Genomic DNA, 18,284 nt, shown 5'->3' with positions numbered 1-18,284 from the left:
CATGATGGTGGTAGCATTTAGTTGTTCTCATTTATTTATATTTGTTCCACACAAATGCTTTTAAACAATGATTTCTTTCCAACATTAAGAAAATGATTTCAAATAAAAATAAATTTTTGGATTTGCTGGTAAACAAGAAACGAAGCCTGGGCTAGTCTTGCTGCCAGGCCAACACAGCTGGAGCTAGGTGGTGTTCACTCCTTGTGAAGGGATGGGCGTTCTCCTCAGCCCTTACCGCTCTCGCTATTCTTCTTCCACCAGCCCCCTTTCATCTTCAGATGGCCTTCTGGCTCCAGGAGGCATTTCTGTTTGGGAATTCCAACTTAGGCCAGTCCCTTCACTTAACATAGGGCAGGAAACTGAAACTTAAAAAAAAAAATTAAGTAAGTGGTCAAGGCAGTTGGTGAACTAACACGCACATCTCCTGTCCCCCTTCCCCAGGATTTATATCTGGGTGTCCTCACATTTTCTTTAACATTGTCTTTAAAACTCCTTTCCCAAGGCTTAAGATTACTGGGACACATCAAACATATGCTGGTGTAACACAGTCATCTATACGTTTTCAAAATGATTTCATTGAAAGAGTAGCACAAGTCACAGACTCAGCGGGCTTGAATTCCTTTAATTTTTATAGCAGTCTTCTTGACATTCCACAATGATGTCAAACACCCCATTCCGTGGATTCAGATCTCCTGGGCTGCATTTCAGGAATCATCACTGGAGAGGGAGTTTCCCGCTGTTCAGTCATCAGCTTTGGGAGTTGAAGAACTGGAGTCACTTATTAACTGGCAGGAAATACCTGTGAGAGGATATCTAAGCTTGTTAGCTAAGCAGAACTTTCAACAAGTGAAAATAAGTTTACTCTGTTAACATTTTAACCTTTCTTTTTTTTCCTGGAACATTTGGCTTGCTGTTTATCGTAACAGTAATTTCCAAAAACTAATGATCAGTACAGTAACCAATGGGAAAATAAAATTTCATGCCTAACATTCCATTGGACTGACAATGTCTGTTAAATATGACCTTTAATTCCAGATTCAACTTGTGGTGGAAGAATGAATAGATTTTCCAAAGGTCTGTTGCTGAGTAAATTATGATATGAAAATTAAGATGATAAAACAGAACTGATTATACTAACATTAAAACATCCTGTCATTTGTTTCAAATAGTAAATATCCTAGCCTTAATAAAATCAACATGTTATTAATTAATGTTTCAACAATTTCAGATTTAGACTCTTGTTTTCCTACACTATTCTAAGCCTTGTGGGGAACTATATCTTAATTACGAAATTTTCAGCAGGCTGGTTTTTTTTTTTTTTTTAAACACAGTTAATCTTGTCTGTTTTTTTTTCAGAAAGACTTTATTTAGCAGTAATTCTTTTTCATTTTATAGCATCATTCTTTTTCTTAGAATTTTTACTTTATAATTTTTATTTTATTAAGCATATTTTACTTACCCAATTTTATTAAACGTATTCAGTTTTATGACCTCCATAGATAGAAAGTTTTCCCAGTGAGTGGACTCTTTAATTATAACTGCAAGTATTTGCCTGTGTTATGTTTTAAGTGTAGGTACTGGCTACTGTCCATCAGTTTTCACAAAGAACAAGTAGTGCCTTCTATACGAGTTTTATTTATTTTCCTGATGACTGCTCTTTCCTGAGGAGTGGTACAGTATAACCCAATAAACAGTCTAAGCTCAAACAAACTACATTTATTTAACAAAATTTATTAAACACTTCCATTTATGAACCACTTTTGGATGTAGAGATAAGACACAATTCGTAAGTACCCAACTTTTTTGTTATTCTTTTCTAGAAATTTTTGGATTTGTACTGACTTTTATTTTCACTTCCAGATTTTTGTTCTTAATTACCAAGGCTTCATCAACTCTTGGATTCCTACCCTTTCATTGTCAATTGTTACAATTCTGTCCTTCACAGCCATAAAATTGTGACTCACTACTTCATTCATCCCTAAAAAAATTATTGAGTGTAGCATTTTTAGATAAATGAATTCTTTTTTTAAGTAATAAAATCAGGAAAAAATTACTTTATCTTTACAGAGGACTCTATTCTTTGAAGATGCCCCAAACTCTAGGAGAATTAAGAGGTCCAGGAATAATATTATTTTAAGTATATTTATGAAAAATTATAAAATTCATTTTAATAATAACTGCAAAGAGGGAATTGAAAGCAATTATTTTTTTTTCTCATTATTGCTACTCGCTGTGAGGATTTGGCTATTATTTGGATTATCATTATGTAGACTATAAGATGAGTTCTTGGCTACACATCAGTCATTTTTTACCACAACCTGTGTAAATAGTGACTCCTTTCAGTGGCAAGATTTTGGAAGGACAACAGATGGAGAAGAGAGATTAACAAGTTTGCACCCTTTCATCACCTGTTCATTTTCAGTGACTACAGCTTGCAAGGAAACTTTGCACTAAGTTTTACAGTTTATATTAAATAAATGCCTTTGTGGTATCCACAAACATCAATGAACATACATAGGTCACATTCTGAATATAGTCCCTTGATAATAATTATATTATGATCCAGGAAAGAAAATTGTCTCTTCTTCCTTATCAGTCTGGTTCATAAATACGTCCACCTAGGAAAACTGATGCTAGAATGACTTTTTTATGTGGATATGCTGAAAATGGAACTGGGTAGAAATAAAAAGTTTGTGTGTACTTTGTATATTTTATGTATTTGTTTATGTAATTTGGTATATTTGTAATAAAGATTTCGTTTATCAATGTAATTTTCTGCTAATTACATTTGTCACTTGGGAAGCATCTGGGTGGTTCTGTCAGTTAAGGGTATGACTCTTCGTTTCAGCTCAGGTCCTGATCTCAGGGTCTTGGGATTGAGCCCCATGTTGGGCTCCCCTCTCAATGCAGAGTCTGCTTGTTCCTCTCCCTCTGCTTCTCCCTCTTTCTTTCTCTCTAATAAATAAATAAATAAATAATGAACTCTTAAAATAAAAAAAAAAATAATAAATTTTGTCGCTTATACTTACACCAGGTAGTCTCCAGATCTAATTTCTGTTTCTGTAACGAATCATCATAAAACAGTGTTTATTGAGTGTTTATAATGCAGTATCAATTTGCTACAGTCTAAGTACCTAAAAAAAGAGCAACCAATAATTTAAATATTGGGAAGTATTATAATTTCCTGTGACAGGGGTGTCCCATTTTGGAATTTATTCTTGTTATCATACAATGACACTTGTTACTATACAATAAATTTATAATTGTTACCATACAATGGATATTTAAAAAATTATTGAGTATCATGCTTTAAATCATAACTCTTCTGATTCTTTCCTCATTGTCACCTTTGAGCCCCTTAACATACTGCACTGGAAAGTCTAGAAACTTCTTTCCCACACCATCTCCTTATCTCTCTTTGTCTTCCAGAGCTATTGTATCAGTGCCAGAAAGGCCTAAGGAACCTTTGACAGCCAACATTGTGTGTAATTTGAGAAGCACAGGAACTCCATCCAAGGACCTTTCTCTCTCCCTTATGTTGCAGTGGCTGACGTTTCCTCATTTTGACTTTTGAAGCCTTTTTAGTTTTCAGAAATTCCTCACTAAAATATAAGTACCTCACAGAGAAGTAAGGTTCTACAAAAAGGGGTCATAAGTTAAATAAGATGGGAAAGAACAGTGGACAGAAACTTTTTTTTTTTAAGATTTTATTTATTTATTTGACAGAGAGAAATCACAAGTAGGCAGAGAGGCAGGCAGAGAGAGAGAGAGAGGGAAGCAGGCTCCCTGCTGAGCAGAGAGCCCGATGTGGGACTCGATCCCAGGACTCTGAGATCATGACCTGAGCCGAAGACAGCGGCTTAACCCACTGAGCCACCCAGGCGCCCTGGACAGAAACTTTGACTGTAAAATTCTGCCTTGGTCCTGACCAGGCAAGCCTCAATGTCTGCCTCCTCAGATGCCCTTTTCCACAGTATACTGTCTAAGTTTCCAGTCTTTCAAACTCACCCTCCCTGTCTCTGCTTTCTTTCATAGCCAGGCTTCCTTTTCTTGCAGTCACTTCTCAAGTGGTGCTCCTGAGTTCATCATTCCCACGCTACCGAAACGAAGTCCTCTACAGTTACCACCAAAATTCCAATGCAGAGTTAAAGGTCGTCTTGGTTTTGACCATTCTTGACCATTTCAGTATACCTGATATGGCCACATCTCTGTGAAACTTTCTTCCCTTAAATTCTATAAAATCACCTTCTTCAAGAACTCTTTTTACTTCTCAGATTTAGAGCTCTTTAAAAAAATAATGACTGAAAATAAATTTAAAAATTTAAAAAAATAATGATATGATATTTGAAAATAGGAGTATCTGTGGTTCCATCAAATCTCCACTCTAGCTCGAGCGATCCAGACACATATATAGATTTTACAGCATTTTTTCTCGGCTACCTCCCGTGTACCTGCCCATGTATCCAGATGTCACACAGGCACCTCAATTCCCATTACTAGACTTATTCATCCCACCCTACCTAAGTCTGCTGTTCTCTTAGTATTTCTTAGAAATACTAGGAATCTCTTAGTATTCCTTCTATGATATCATTTTACACCAATTTCTCAAGCTGGAAACCAGAAAAATATGCCTTAGTCTTCTATTTCTTTCTCTCTTCTCTGATTAGTTACTAAATATTGTACATTCTATCTTTGGATGGCTTATATCCATTTCTTTCTTGTCATCCTCATTGTATTCATGAAATCAAGTGTGAATTAATAATATTTATTCTTATATATTCCCTTTTAGTTGACCCTGGAGCCTCAAAAGTGGTTTCAGATTTAAACCTAATTTTCTCACTTACTTTCCTTTTATGTTTTCCCTTTCCTCTAAGAAAGAGTTCAAAATGCTCTCAGTCATTCATGATGTATCCAGAACTGTATTTGCTAAAGATTGAGTACCCACCTACTAGATGTGTGGGATATGCCACTGGAAGAGTCCTACCACTCATGGTGCCGATATTCTATCAGACCCTCCACTGGTATCCATTACCTATATAGCCAATCATTCCTATACTCTATTCCAGTAATGCCATGTCACCCAGGTTCTCAGAGCTTTTTACTCCCATCTTGGTGTATATTTCAGCAATTCTGTTTGCTAGGAATATCCATCTCTAGTCTTCTGTCCCCACATCAGTATAGTGATATTACTTTCCTTCTTTGTACTGGATTCTCTTTCCCCCCTCTCACCAAGCTGCTAATTATACCCTCCTTTGAGCCACTGAGTGCTTACAGCATTGAGAGAACTGTGATTCTATCTCCCATCCTGATGGCAGTGACAATGTCTTAGAGTGTTATTCTAGCCTGTGTGCCTCACACATTAAACAGCGATTACTTGTTTTTGAATGGACATGTAAATGTCTATGTTGAGGGTTTCTTGCCAGGTAATGTCATAGACCTGCCTGTAGAGTTGAGTTTTTCTGAAGTAACATTTCTTCCTTGAGCTTAGGTGTCTGAGGCAGTTGAGAATGAAGAAGTCATGATTCATGAGATGCTGTTAAAAACTGTTGGGAGGCTTTCTGCTTATGCACCTCAATTACCTAATTAGACATCTTTTGTTAGATCATGTACCTGCTCTGCCTTCATGTACTATTCCCACAGGACAGTTTGGAAAATTTTTAAATATTAGACCGGAATCAGTGCTATAGAAATGTCCTTTTTAAAATCAAATACATGTATTTGTGCATGTGTGTGCATATATAAATATTTGTATTTATTCTTCTGTCTTTCTGCATAATGCAGGTGCTTTGTGGTAAGTTTAGCACATCTTCCTCAGACTCAACCTGTTGATGAAAGTCTGTTAACTGTCAGGGAGATTTAATGTAACAGAGAAAATCCTTTATCCTACTAGGAAGCCAGCTCTACACTGTTTCTTGCTGAGGATGAGTCAGAAAAAAAAAAAAAATTGAAATAAAAAGACACAGAGACCAACTTGAAGCCACAGGAACATATTTCTGGAATTGCAAATGGCATATGCTGGTGCCTGTGAACCAAAAATATGCATTTTATGAATATTAATAATATCTAAGTTTAGTTTTGAAACTTATCTTTGATGTTTATATTACTTTATTTATATGAATTTCTACCAGAGCTTTGTAATTTGTTCTGTGAAATGGCCCTGGATTTTTTACACAAACTTTAACGGGAAGTAGCACTTCTTTTCATTTCATGTGTGGATAGACAATAAATTGAGTTGAAGATTTTGAGGGAATTTCAATAACCTGATTTTACACTTGTGGAAACAAAGACACAAAGGCTTTAAGAGACTTTCTTGGTGTTAGATTATTATTGATGGACTCTTCTAGGGCTGCTCCCATTATGCCAACCATAAGATTCGTGGGCATTTTGGTGAGTTTTTGTTTTTGTTTTTGTTTTTTTTGGATAATGTCATTTAAGCATCAATTAAACTTGTATAATTCCTCTGTGTTGATCAAGGTTCCTACCTGATCCCACTCCCGGCAGCAGAACTAGCCAGCTGTGCCGATTTGGGGACCCTCTGCCAAGGTAGGGAGCCAACATCGTCTTCTGGAGTCTGTTTCCTACTTGCTGTTTTGGATAATGGGGTTGTAATTGTTTTGATTATTATCTTACTTTTCACTTGAGAAGCCAGAAACCAGCAAAACAGAAGAATTTCTGGATGTGTTTTAGTTGTGTGGGTGCACAGTACATACACTGTGGAGAAAGAATGCATTCACATGCTGGACGACCATTTTCCATAAAGGACTGTGTTTTTAAATGTGAATGATTATATGTTATTAAACAAGGATTTATTTGATTTTTTCCTCTTTTTATTCTCAAGAGTATTGCAAAGATCCTGTATAAATATAGTCATGCGGTATTTTGAAAAGGTATTCATGTGTAAAAAATAAGGGGTAAATTAAGTTAAATATTCAGTTAAGCTTGAGACAAGACCATAAGGCAGTTCATGGTGTACAATATAACTTAAATATTAAGGTAAAATTAATTATATTAAACTAATCTTAATGTAATTATATTATTATAATGCACAATGACTATATTATGGCCAGTATTCCAGTTATAAATTATGTACTAAATAGTTGCATGCAAATAATATATAATTAAAGTTTTAAAATAATAAGTATTTTGCTTTAATTTTATCATTGTTCTTCCTAATTACTTATGACCCATTTTCATCCATTTATTCTATTAAATATTTCTTTATGAAGTAACATGTTCTATGGTCCACATTAAGAATCATGACAATGCCTTTTGAAAAAGCTGGATATCTTATCAGGAGCATCATATCCTGAAAGTGACAGGGGTTAGAAGTGTTTCTAAGTAGTAACCTAAACTCTCTTCTGTGGTTCTAGTGTAGGAGTAGTCAGGAAGAAGGGATGTAATTCAGTATTATGTTTCCTTCTTTTCTGAGACAGTATTTCTCGTTATTATTACGGATGAATGAGCTATGAAAATAAAGTCATTACAGAATTTCCATGAACTCACTCTAGTCTTGAAATAGCTAAATGAAATAGAAAGAAAACTTAATTTTGCTTAGTTCGAGATCTGAAGGGTTTGTTGTTTTCTTCTAATCTGAGATGCCTATAGTCCTGATTCCACAGATCAAAGACCAAATGCCCAGCAATTCCCCTTCCCCATGTCCTAAATGGCCAAAAAGCATTTTTAAATTCATTGATGTATTTTGCATTAAGATAAATATAATTGTTCATAATTTAAAAAAAGAAAAACTTCAAAAAGAATACTTTGGAATGGAAAATTATTTTAGTTAAGGATGTATATTTTGAATCAAAGAATTTCACTTTTAGAAGGTAATCATAATCATAATCACTCAATGCATAATCAAGTGAATGTCTTAAATTTAGGTAATATTTTTAAAATTGAGATATGCAACAAATGGCCATTGTAAAGCAGACGTGCTAACCGCTACACTGTGGAACTGTGTAATGGTCATTGTGTATATGAATGTACATCTAGTACAAACATACTCCTAAGATAAACTAAAGGGAGATTGTGTGTGTATTTTACTACCTATACAGCTCCTCCAGAATCCCTTAGAAAGATAATAAAGCATTCCATAAGGGTTTAATCTTTGAAAGTTTTAATAGTATAAGAAGCACTTATAGTATAAGAAGCAGAGCTATGACATAATGCCTTGAAAAGGTCTCCCCTGTAAGGCTTGTTCTTATGAAATCCATTTTATCCATCAACATTTAGTAGAGTTATTGGGATCTGTAAATGATCCTACACATTTATATTCTATATAGTCTATACATTTCATTCTCTTTTGTTTTTCTTCACATTTATCTTCTCAAGAAGAAATACGTTTTCCTCGGAGACTATTTCTCTAGTCTCAGTGGAAGACTAATTTAGTTTAGATAATTTCTCAAACTGATAGGTGCAGTACAGACTGCCTTCTCTAAACTTTTCTTTTTACGAACTTTGGAAATTGAGTTCTAGAAAGATTTAGTAATTCACTCTGTGGTCATCAGTCAGACCTGGGTCTAGAATCTCAATGTTCTTCCTCATTTTCCTTGGTACCAGCTCCATGCTCTTGCACAACGTGACCCCAGAGGCCATATGAAGTGATTCTTAATGTGCCATAGGAAGCATTGCTTCATTTAATGCATTGTAACCCTAGAGTCTGTTGTATTTAGTAGCAAGAAATGGTTTCTATTCCTCCTCTGTATATTTTCATGCATTAATTGTAGATTGCTCATCCGAATTAACTGTCATGTGCTCCTTGCAAAATTACATCTTTCTCATCTTTATTACCAGCTACTGTAGACTCTCCTAGTACTACACCACCCACTGTCATCACTAACATGCCTGTTACTAATAGAATCGCTAAGCAAAGCAATGGTAAGAAATCATTACCTTTTTTATTTGTGGTATGTCGATGTAATAAAACAAATTGTCTTCTAGGAGTGTAAAATCGAATGTTCAAACAAAATTTCTGGTTTTGGACTCAATCGGTACATTTATACATTTGTAAAGATTAGTAAGAGAAATAAATATTACTTGACTCCCTGGAGTTCCTTATTCTGATGACTGGTGGTATGAGTACATTTCCAGTACTACCCTTGTCCACTTTTAGCAAAAACTGCTTTCAAAGGAAGCGTTAAGAGAAAAACATTTAATTAAAAGGGATTAATTTGCTTTATACTAGATATCTTAAAAAGTATTCATGGTATTTTGTCAGATTATACGCTTCAGGAAACCAGTTTCTTAAAGAATTTTATAATTTCAAAAAAACTAAATTATGTTAGTAATGTAATTTCTCACTGAAACCAACTTTAAGTGTTCATGACACTTAGATCTATTTATATGATAATACTTTGCTCTCCATTTTTATTTGTTGAAGAATAATGGTTAGAATATGATTGCATATCAACTAAGTCAATTTTCAGCTGATGAAATTTCAATTTAAGTGCCAATACTTCTTGCCTATTTTTCCACATATACTCTCTTATTTATATTTTTTGTAATTTATAAATAGGGCAGATATATGAGATACAGAAATGAGCAGGGAAAATGCCAGGTAATGTGAGTTATGCCACCTATATGGACTACATAGCCTTGGTAATTCAGAGTAAATGTTTTAAGTCTCTCCTAGAAAAGAGAAATTCCAATCAGGTGACCACACCATTGCCTTGCCTACGGTAATATTCTCAAATATGAGCTATTAGAAACAAAGGAATTTTCTCAACCCCAATCATTTAACTTGTGAGGCCAAAACATCTGTAATATATCACCAGAGACCAAAACCCAGAGAAAAGAAACCCACATAGTTCATTTTTCCTTTGGCTTCAGGGGTTACACCAACTTCCTCTGTGAGGACATTTAAATTGGAAGTATGGAATATTTTACATGCAACATAGATATAAATTTCACTAGGGTTATGAAGACATCGATTCAAGGAAGTGTTTATGGTTATTCTGGTAGTTACACCAAGGAGATTTATGACGGGGCAAACATTCCAGCAACCCCCAGGAAAGCTGCAGCAGCTGACGCTCCCAGTGCATATTTCACATGGACTCCAGCCAGTGGATGGGAATATTATAATTCTAACTAAGTATTTTGCTCTTTGTATGAATATACAAAGAGCCTCTGTGGCATTCTCCCTCTAGGACAGGCACATCCTCTACTGCCCAAGAACGTTTATACGATGCTTCAGAGTCCTTGACTTGGTGGAGTGGAGCTGTATTCACTCAATCATGTAATTTCTGACATTCTTGAAGAGAGCCTTGTTCAGCCATCTCTCTCTGCGTCATAATCTTCATTGGAGTTTCAACAAAGCAAGCAAATGTTAGACTCAGTTAAAATGGCTTGACTTGACTACATTAAAGGGAAAAATGCAATTTAGATGATTCTTGATTTAAAAAAAAAAGTAATCCTAGCATTTAAAATTACTCCACAGTCATCCTGTGGTAGAAATATTCTCAAAATTATGTATTCAAATCTGCGTACTATCAGAATACTTTTTGCCACATCCTTGAACCATCTGTACTATTGATTTAATAGTTTTAAATCTAAATTGACTCACGTTTTAATTTAAACATTTGCACTTATATGGGAAAATCGGTAATGCTTTTGTAAAATCAGTAGTTTGTTGTAAAACAGAAATGAAAAGCAAGAATAAGTGTAATGAAAACAATGTTATTGGATTTTCTCTATATCCTATTGCTTTCTCATATCTCTATGCCTGAAGACTTCATTATCTTTTTAAAAAAGGGAGAGTTAACAAAGAGTTAGAGACAGACTATAATTAATATTTTTTCTTTGATGTAGTCAAATTAGAAATAATTGGAAAGAGAAATACTTGTTCACCTTGTGAATAAATGGGATTTAACGTCATGTCCTAGACCATCTAAATCATTTATATACTGTCAGCAATTCCAGATACACTTTTCTTATTCCTTGGGAAACTCAGTCAGGCTTACGATCTGATATATCAGAAAATCCTGTTTCATTATTCAATGTAAGAAAGATAGGCACAACTATCAAATTTGTCATCTAACTTATCCAGTCCTTTAAATTCTGGCTTATTGAAGAGTTTTGCTGGGTCTATCAGTGATGATATGCTGGTGTGGGGAGGGGTGGGGTTGTGACTGTTTGATAATCAGAAATATTTCTTCAGTGTATCCATAAAATTTCTTTTCCTAAACTTTATGAAGTATTCCTGTTTCTCTATGGAAAGTTCTTTTTGTTATCTTCAATATGACTTGTATCTGTTACCTCAGTTTGTATACTAGGAAAATCATATTTTTAAGTTATTTTTCATGAATAGATATTTTAATATGGGATGGATAATCTAGGTATTCCCACAAATAACTTTTGAGCCTTTTCCATTATACTCTTAAGGAGCGCTCTTGGGCCAATTATTATCTACATACTAAATTGTACTTTCTGTGCTTGAATCATCACTCCAGTGCTACTGAATATTAAATCTTGTGGGGTCAACACAAGTAACCCAAGTAAGGGAATAACTCCATTAGTCCTTATTATTGTTCTAAAAATATAGCTTACCAGGTTCTTTTTTTTTTTTTCAAAGATTTTATTTATTTATTTGACAGAGAGATCACAAGTAGCCAGAGAGGCAGGCAGAGAGAGAGAAAGAGAGTTTCCTTCTGCTGAGCAGAGAGCCCGATACAGGGCTCGATCCCAGGATGCTGGGATCATGACCTGAGCCAAAGGGAGAGGCTTTAACCCACTGAGCAACCCAGGCACCCCATGCTTCCAGATTCTTGACATATGTTTAACTATTCAAAAAACATATGTTTAACTATTCAAATAAAATAATTTCTCTGGATGTGTGTATAGATTGGACAATCAATCTAGTTTTGGATGCCTGTTACCTAAAGGAATCTTGTGTGGAGAATGAGCAGAACTCCAGTCATATTATAAATCCAACTGTCATGTTATAGTGACCTCATCACCAGTACAAAGATATCATTTTGACTCTAAAATAACATTTGGTGTATATTATAACATCTCTCTTTTCACACAAATGTTTTAAAACTTACCTTTTCAAACCTATGTTTCACATCCTTGACTATAGAATAAATACATAGTGTCATTTCTGTGTCTCCTAAGAAACCCTGGAAAGAGTGTTAAGAAGGACAAAAAAAAAATTATTAATTGGATTAAGACCTATTGACAGGAATATACTGTTTTGACACCACATCTATAATGGCAAGCAATGATTTCTACTTTAAGGTTCTACGTGATTGAAAGAGTCCTTTATTGGAAAATGGGTATGCTTGTAAATTTGTCACCCCCACCATGCCCCCAACCTTAAGAAATGTCTATCATGAATTCTTTGGGCTTGGCTGTCATTATTAGGACAATACATATATCTTTTGAAGTCTCTGGAATATATGAAAATGTGTGATTAGCGTTTCTATTGAGACCCTATGGGAGTTGTTACACCTGCAGAAGACCCCTTGACTGCTGGGATGACACGGGAAAGCCTGAATCAATATGTCTTAATTGTGCATTTTCTGCAACAGCAATGCTTAAGCCAGCTATTTTGCTGCAATCCAAAACCCCTCCTACCAGTTCTTTGGTAGACATTTTATCTTGTTTTGACAGTTCACTCCTGGACTTGTTTGCCTACATTATTCAGAAATTTTAAATAAGTATAACAAGTAGACTCCCGAGTATACAAATGCCTCATTCTGAGGCTTCTGAAGGGAGATTACTTAAAAATGATCTATAGCATAAGAGAATCTGTAACATAAGATGTTACATTGTTCTCTGTGTTCACGTTTTATTTGCTGTAAGCAGTTTAACTCTAGGGAGAGTGCTGTATTTATATATTATTGATTTAGGCTGTCTCTGATATTGGATGTCTTTTTCACTTATAAATAACAGCAGATTGGGGAAAAATTGAGGCAGGAAATATTTAAAATTTAAAGAAGAATATCTTAAATGTTTCCAAAACATTACAGAAATGTCAGTAATAAAAAAAAAATAATGAGCTTTAGTATTTTGCAATATTTTCCTGAGAGGGAAAGAATACTACTCTTAAACACATGCTTTAGGTCTCCATCTAGTGGTTGCTTTTTAGCTCCTCTGCTGACACCGGGGTTACACAGGATACCCTTAGGATCCTAGAATATCTCTTGGACATCTGCAATTTAGATTTCTCCTCAGTCACTCAGAATGTCCGTGATTTGATATGATGACATATACTGTGTGATAAAGGTTTTTTTAATCTGAATTAATATCATTTGTTTCGAATATACTCTCCTAAATATTTTAAATTCAGAATATTTTGAGAGGAACATAAAATCAAAAATCATTAAAATACTTGAAGAGATTTAGAAGCTAAATAACCTAGTCTGCATAAGTTAAACCCACTTGTCCTTGGACTTGTGCAAATTTCATGTATTTATATTATTATTATTATTATTTTAAAGATTTTATTTTATTTATTTGAGAGAGAGAGACAGTGAGAGAGAGCATGAGCAAGGAGAAGGTCAGAGAGCGAAGCAGACTCCCCATGGAGCTGGGAGCCTGATGCGGGACTCGATCCCGGGACTCCAGGATCACGCCCTGAGCCGAAGGCAGTTGTCCAACCAACTGAGCCACCCAGGCGTCCCATGTATTTATATTATTACATCGGGGAGTGGAAAAATTTTTAGCATGAGATTCTGACCCCATAATGGAAAAGCATTCCTTTAGTAGTGTGACTGGAATTTCCATTTTGATAGATTATAGAGGTTTCTGGAGTCAGAGTTTTATATTTTTTCTACTGACTTCCCAACTTTTTTATTACATCTATTCCCCCAACATAGTTTTAATTATATATTTCTACATTTTCTGTGTGTATTTACTTAAGATATACTTAAGATATACCAAACTATAAGCATGAAGAAAGATGACTGACAATAACAGATATTCAATTTTTTTCTCTGTATAGCCTATGATATTTTAAAATGTTATATTCTTTATAATAGCTGCTTATAGTAAGTTACCTTCTAACACACTTCGAAAGAGATTTAGCAAAGCCTGGCTGGTAACTTCAATTTACCAGCCAACTCAATTTACATTTACATTATATATATATATATAATATATAAATTTACATTTACTTTTATATCGATATGCAATTTATTTATATTTATTTACATTATATATAATATATATAAATTATATATAAATTTATATTTTATATATAATTTAAATGTAAATTGAGTTGGATAAATTGAGTTTTATATACACACACACACACACACACACACACGTATATATATTTTTTTCAGGCTACTTTAAAGATTGTCCCAAAAAGAAAAAGGCAGAACTTTTCTCTCCCATAAGATTTTCTTTCTGAAGCAACTTAGCCCCGATAAAACTCTATCTGCAAATATTTTTTCTTTTCCCCCTTTACTCTGAAACAAGCGACTATATTTATGGAATTTCAATGGAAAATCTGGTAAATGAGTAGAAATAAATGCTATATTCAGGAGGGGAAAGAGAAAAAGAAGAATAAGGGGCCGAGGGCACCAAATATATGTATGCTTATTCTTTTTCAGGTTAACTTCGTCCATTATTCCACTCAAGTTTTCATATCTCAAACTCTGTTGTTCCTTATAGTGTACAAAAAAAATGATAATTGTTATAAGATATCAAATTGTACATGAAAAAGTCATGAAAAAATTTTAGAATTCTATATCCAAAATCCATAGAATTAAAGAAACATGTAGGTGATAATTGTGAGACAATGAATTATGTATAAGAATAAATTAATTGAGAACTCTTTCTAAGAAGTTACAAAGGTCAATGAGCATAATGTCAAAATATCTCAAATTTTCTGTACCTATGTAGAAGGTGTTTTGTTCTTTTTAGGTTTTGTTTTTTTTTCTTTTAATTGAGTGTAGTTGACAGACAGTGTTAAGGTGTACAACATAGTGATTCAACAAGTGTGTGTGTTATGCTGTACTCACTACAAGTATAGCTACCATCTGTCATCATACAAATGCTATTACAATGCCGCTGACTGTGTTCTCTGCACTGTACCTTTTATTATTGTGAGTTATTCATTCCTACCGGAATCTCTTTCTCCCAAAAAAAGGCATTTCTTTTAAAGTGTTTAAAATTGTGTGATTGTAAATTTAAATTGGGAATTATATAACTGTAAATTATAATTAATGGACTAAATCCTATTTCCAATGGACAGATGGAATTGTCTATAGAATTTCCATAGTGATGCAAAATATCCTTCGTCACCCTGAGGTTAAAGTGCAGAGCAAGGTAGCAGAATGGGTAAGTGAACTTGTACAATTTCTTCTTTGATTTGAAAACTTGAACCTCTGGAAATCTGGAAGGGACTCTGCTGTCTGGGTAACTGAGTCCACAGATCACACTGGTGCATAGACACTGTTCCTTATATATACTAAGAATAAATGTAGAAGTGAGGTATATGCTGATTTCTAGAAAGGGAGGTGCACTTGAATCAAGGACAAGCCTAATAGACGATTAATATCTAAGGAAGAAAAGTACCACACAAATAGAAATATATTTTCATAGGTATATTTGTTTACTACTATATCCCTACATTTTTAACAGAGCTTTAAAAAACAGATTATATATCTTTAATTTAATTGTTTGAATGTTTGATTCATAAACCAAAAAGTATAACAGAATACATCATGAAAATATTCTACCCATCCCTGTAGCTCATCTCCCTGGAGACCAACCCATCTGCTTAGATATCAGTTAATTTTTCTTATTTGTTTCCCCCGCCCCTGAATTTCTTTGTGCATATAAAAGAAGACTGTAGATTCATCTTTTCCCTCCTTTTTACACTAAAAACATATTTTGCATACCATTCTACACTGTACTTACTTTTGTTATTGCCAGATTTATATTGTAAGTGAGCAGAGACCTTCCTTTTCTTTTTTTTTTTAAATGATGCATAGTATTCCATTATGCAGCTACCTGGTCATTGATTTCCCAAGTCTTCTGTTGTTGGAGATTTAGGGGATACTAATTTATTTAATCAGTATTCTATTAATGAAAATTTTTGTAATTTCCAGTAAAAAGAAAACAACCTCAGTATTTTATTTTTTTCTTGTCCTTACAGATATCGCCTATTTTTGTCTCCATAACAAAAATTTCATTTTCCATAGGTTTCTTTTTTTCTTTTTTTCTTTTCTGTCTACTGCATACTGTGATTTTGTACTGCTTTTTATATGTAATACTACTATAGACTTAACACTGAATAAAGTCACTCTAGTATACATTCTGTGAAAGACAGGTTTTCTTATGCAGAAGGTATCTAGTAAGCATGCCCTTGGTAACAAAACAAAGTTAAATCATACATAGAGATGTAGAAGTGATGGTCTCTGTCTATCTATCTATCTGTCTATCATCTATCTATCTATCTATCTTTGAAGAATAACTTAATATAACAATACAGTCTTGTTTTGAAGGGTCTGTAGTAAGAAAACTCCTATTCTCAATACACTTTAAAACAGGTTAACATAGGAAACAATCATATGGATAGAACCATTCTATTATAAAATTGAGAGGAGCAACATTCTCTAATAGAAGTCAATGAAAAAATGCTGCTGTTGACTTTTTGGACTGACATATTACAGTCAGTAATTAATTCAAACACTGGGAGATATATGTCATTTCCAAATGGAGGGCAGCCTTACATAAAGAGCCTATTCTTTTTTAAAATTTAATTTCATTTAATTTAATTTTTTATTAACATATAATGTATTATTTGTTTCAGGGGTCCAGGTCTGTGATTCATCAGTCTTAGACAATTCACAGCACTCACCATAGCACATACTCCCCCAATGTCTTGCAACCCATTTACTTCCAAGAATTCTTTTTAAGTCAGAATGATTTAAAAAGATAAAAAAAAATAAAAGTGGCTCAAATAAGCCACTACTAATATTATTAACCTGGGAAATTAACATTCACTGGAGAGTCTGTGCCTTAGGCAGCATATAATTTTGCATTTATATTTATTACATGCGTAGTTTTCAATGTAGCTTCATTCTCATCTGAATCTAAACTTTACTGCAAACTTTTCATTTAGGAGGCAAGATACCAAAGCAGATGCTTGATACTAGAGAAAACACAAGTAGTGTTCCTGATTCATATTATTGCTGTTTTAATTTTAAAATAATTTAATACTTTTTTTTTTAATTTTCTACCTCATAGAATTTACATTCAACTTTAAGAATGCTTGCAAGGAAGGCTAACTGTGTATATGAAATAAGACCTAAAAAACCCTTTGAAAGTGATACAGAAATAGGAAGATTTCATAACAGTAAAGCTATCTCATTTGTGATTGTATTGGACAGTGCATCATGGGAGGTTGCTATTTATATTGAGAAGGATCCATAATCCATTGCTTCTTTAAAAAGTCTGGTACTAAGACCTGTAAGACTATTAAATAACCCACATAATAATTAACATAGTTCCCAATAATATTGAGCTCATTTTGTTTGTTTTTTAAAGGTTTGTTTTGTGTTGTTAATTTGTAATTCTTCTTACTAATATCCTTATGAAGTGATACTTACTAGAAAAATATGTTATTGTACCACAGTGTTTGTTGAAGAAAGAATATAGAAGGTGTTTATTGTGCTTATCCTCCTATGTAGCCCTCAGTGTTATGGCTAATTCAAAGAAGCACTAGAGTGGGGCCCATTATAATATGGACTAGAGAGGAAAAGTATAGTGTTTCCAGACAAACATACTTGGATTCTAATCTGGGATCTGCTACTTCTTAGTCAGGGATATTGGGCAAGCTGTTTCCTCTCCATGAAGCTCAGTTTCTTCATCTATAAGGTTGGGGAACAGATAATACCTATCTCATTAGTCGTTGTGAGATCGAAGAAACAACCTTTGTAAAGTTCTTGGCATATCATGATCCAGTGAATGTTATTTTTACCTTTCTTTCACTCCTCTGGCTCTCTGGGATTTTCCCAGGGTCTTATTCCAATAACAACTTATCTTTTGGGAGGGAAGAAACTAGATTCAGATATTTTTTAGAAAGTATTATCAGAACTCACCCTTTTCCATTGTGTTTTTCAGCTCAATTCAACCTTCCAAAATTGGAACTACACTGTTTATGTGGTTAATATCAGGTAAATGACAGAATGAATGATTTGAAGAATAAAAAGTAGTGTCTAGTTTAATGCTACTCTTCATCTCTCTGACTATACCCCACACACATGACACCAGTACACACATATACATACACCATATATATAGTCTTTCTAAAACAACTCTGTATTATATCA

At 33.9% G+C, this 18,284-nt stretch overlaps 1 protein-coding gene across 5 annotated transcripts in view; it reads left to right on the top strand.

Annotated features, from left to right (window-relative positions):
* Positions 1-18,284, top strand: part of ADGRG6 (adhesion G protein-coupled receptor G6) — a 136,660-nt gene that overhangs the window by 70,652 nt on the left and 47,724 nt on the right. For 3 of the 5 annotated variants that reach the window (XM_044247654.1, XM_044247663.1, XM_044247682.1), the window contains exons 5-8: positions 6,475-6,543; positions 8,794-8,877; positions 15,200-15,285; positions 18,076-18,128. In XM_044247654.1, the coding sequence (XP_044103589.1) occupies positions 6,475-6,543; positions 8,794-8,877; positions 15,200-15,285; positions 18,076-18,128 (292 nt within the window). The remainder of the gene's footprint in view (positions 1-6,474; positions 6,544-8,793; positions 8,878-15,199; positions 15,286-18,075; positions 18,129-18,284) is intronic. The other 2 variants (XM_044247673.1, XM_044247691.1) reach the window with 1 other exon arrangement.

The sequence above is a fragment of the Neovison vison genome, chromosome 1 (assembly GCF_020171115.1).
Source record: "Neovison vison isolate M4711 chromosome 1, ASM_NN_V1, whole genome shotgun sequence".
Classification (NCBI taxonomy): Eukaryota; Metazoa; Chordata; class Mammalia; order Carnivora; family Mustelidae; genus Neogale; species Neogale vison.
Note: the sequence above shows the minus strand (reverse complement) of the source record. Positions and strands in the feature narration are given on the sequence as shown.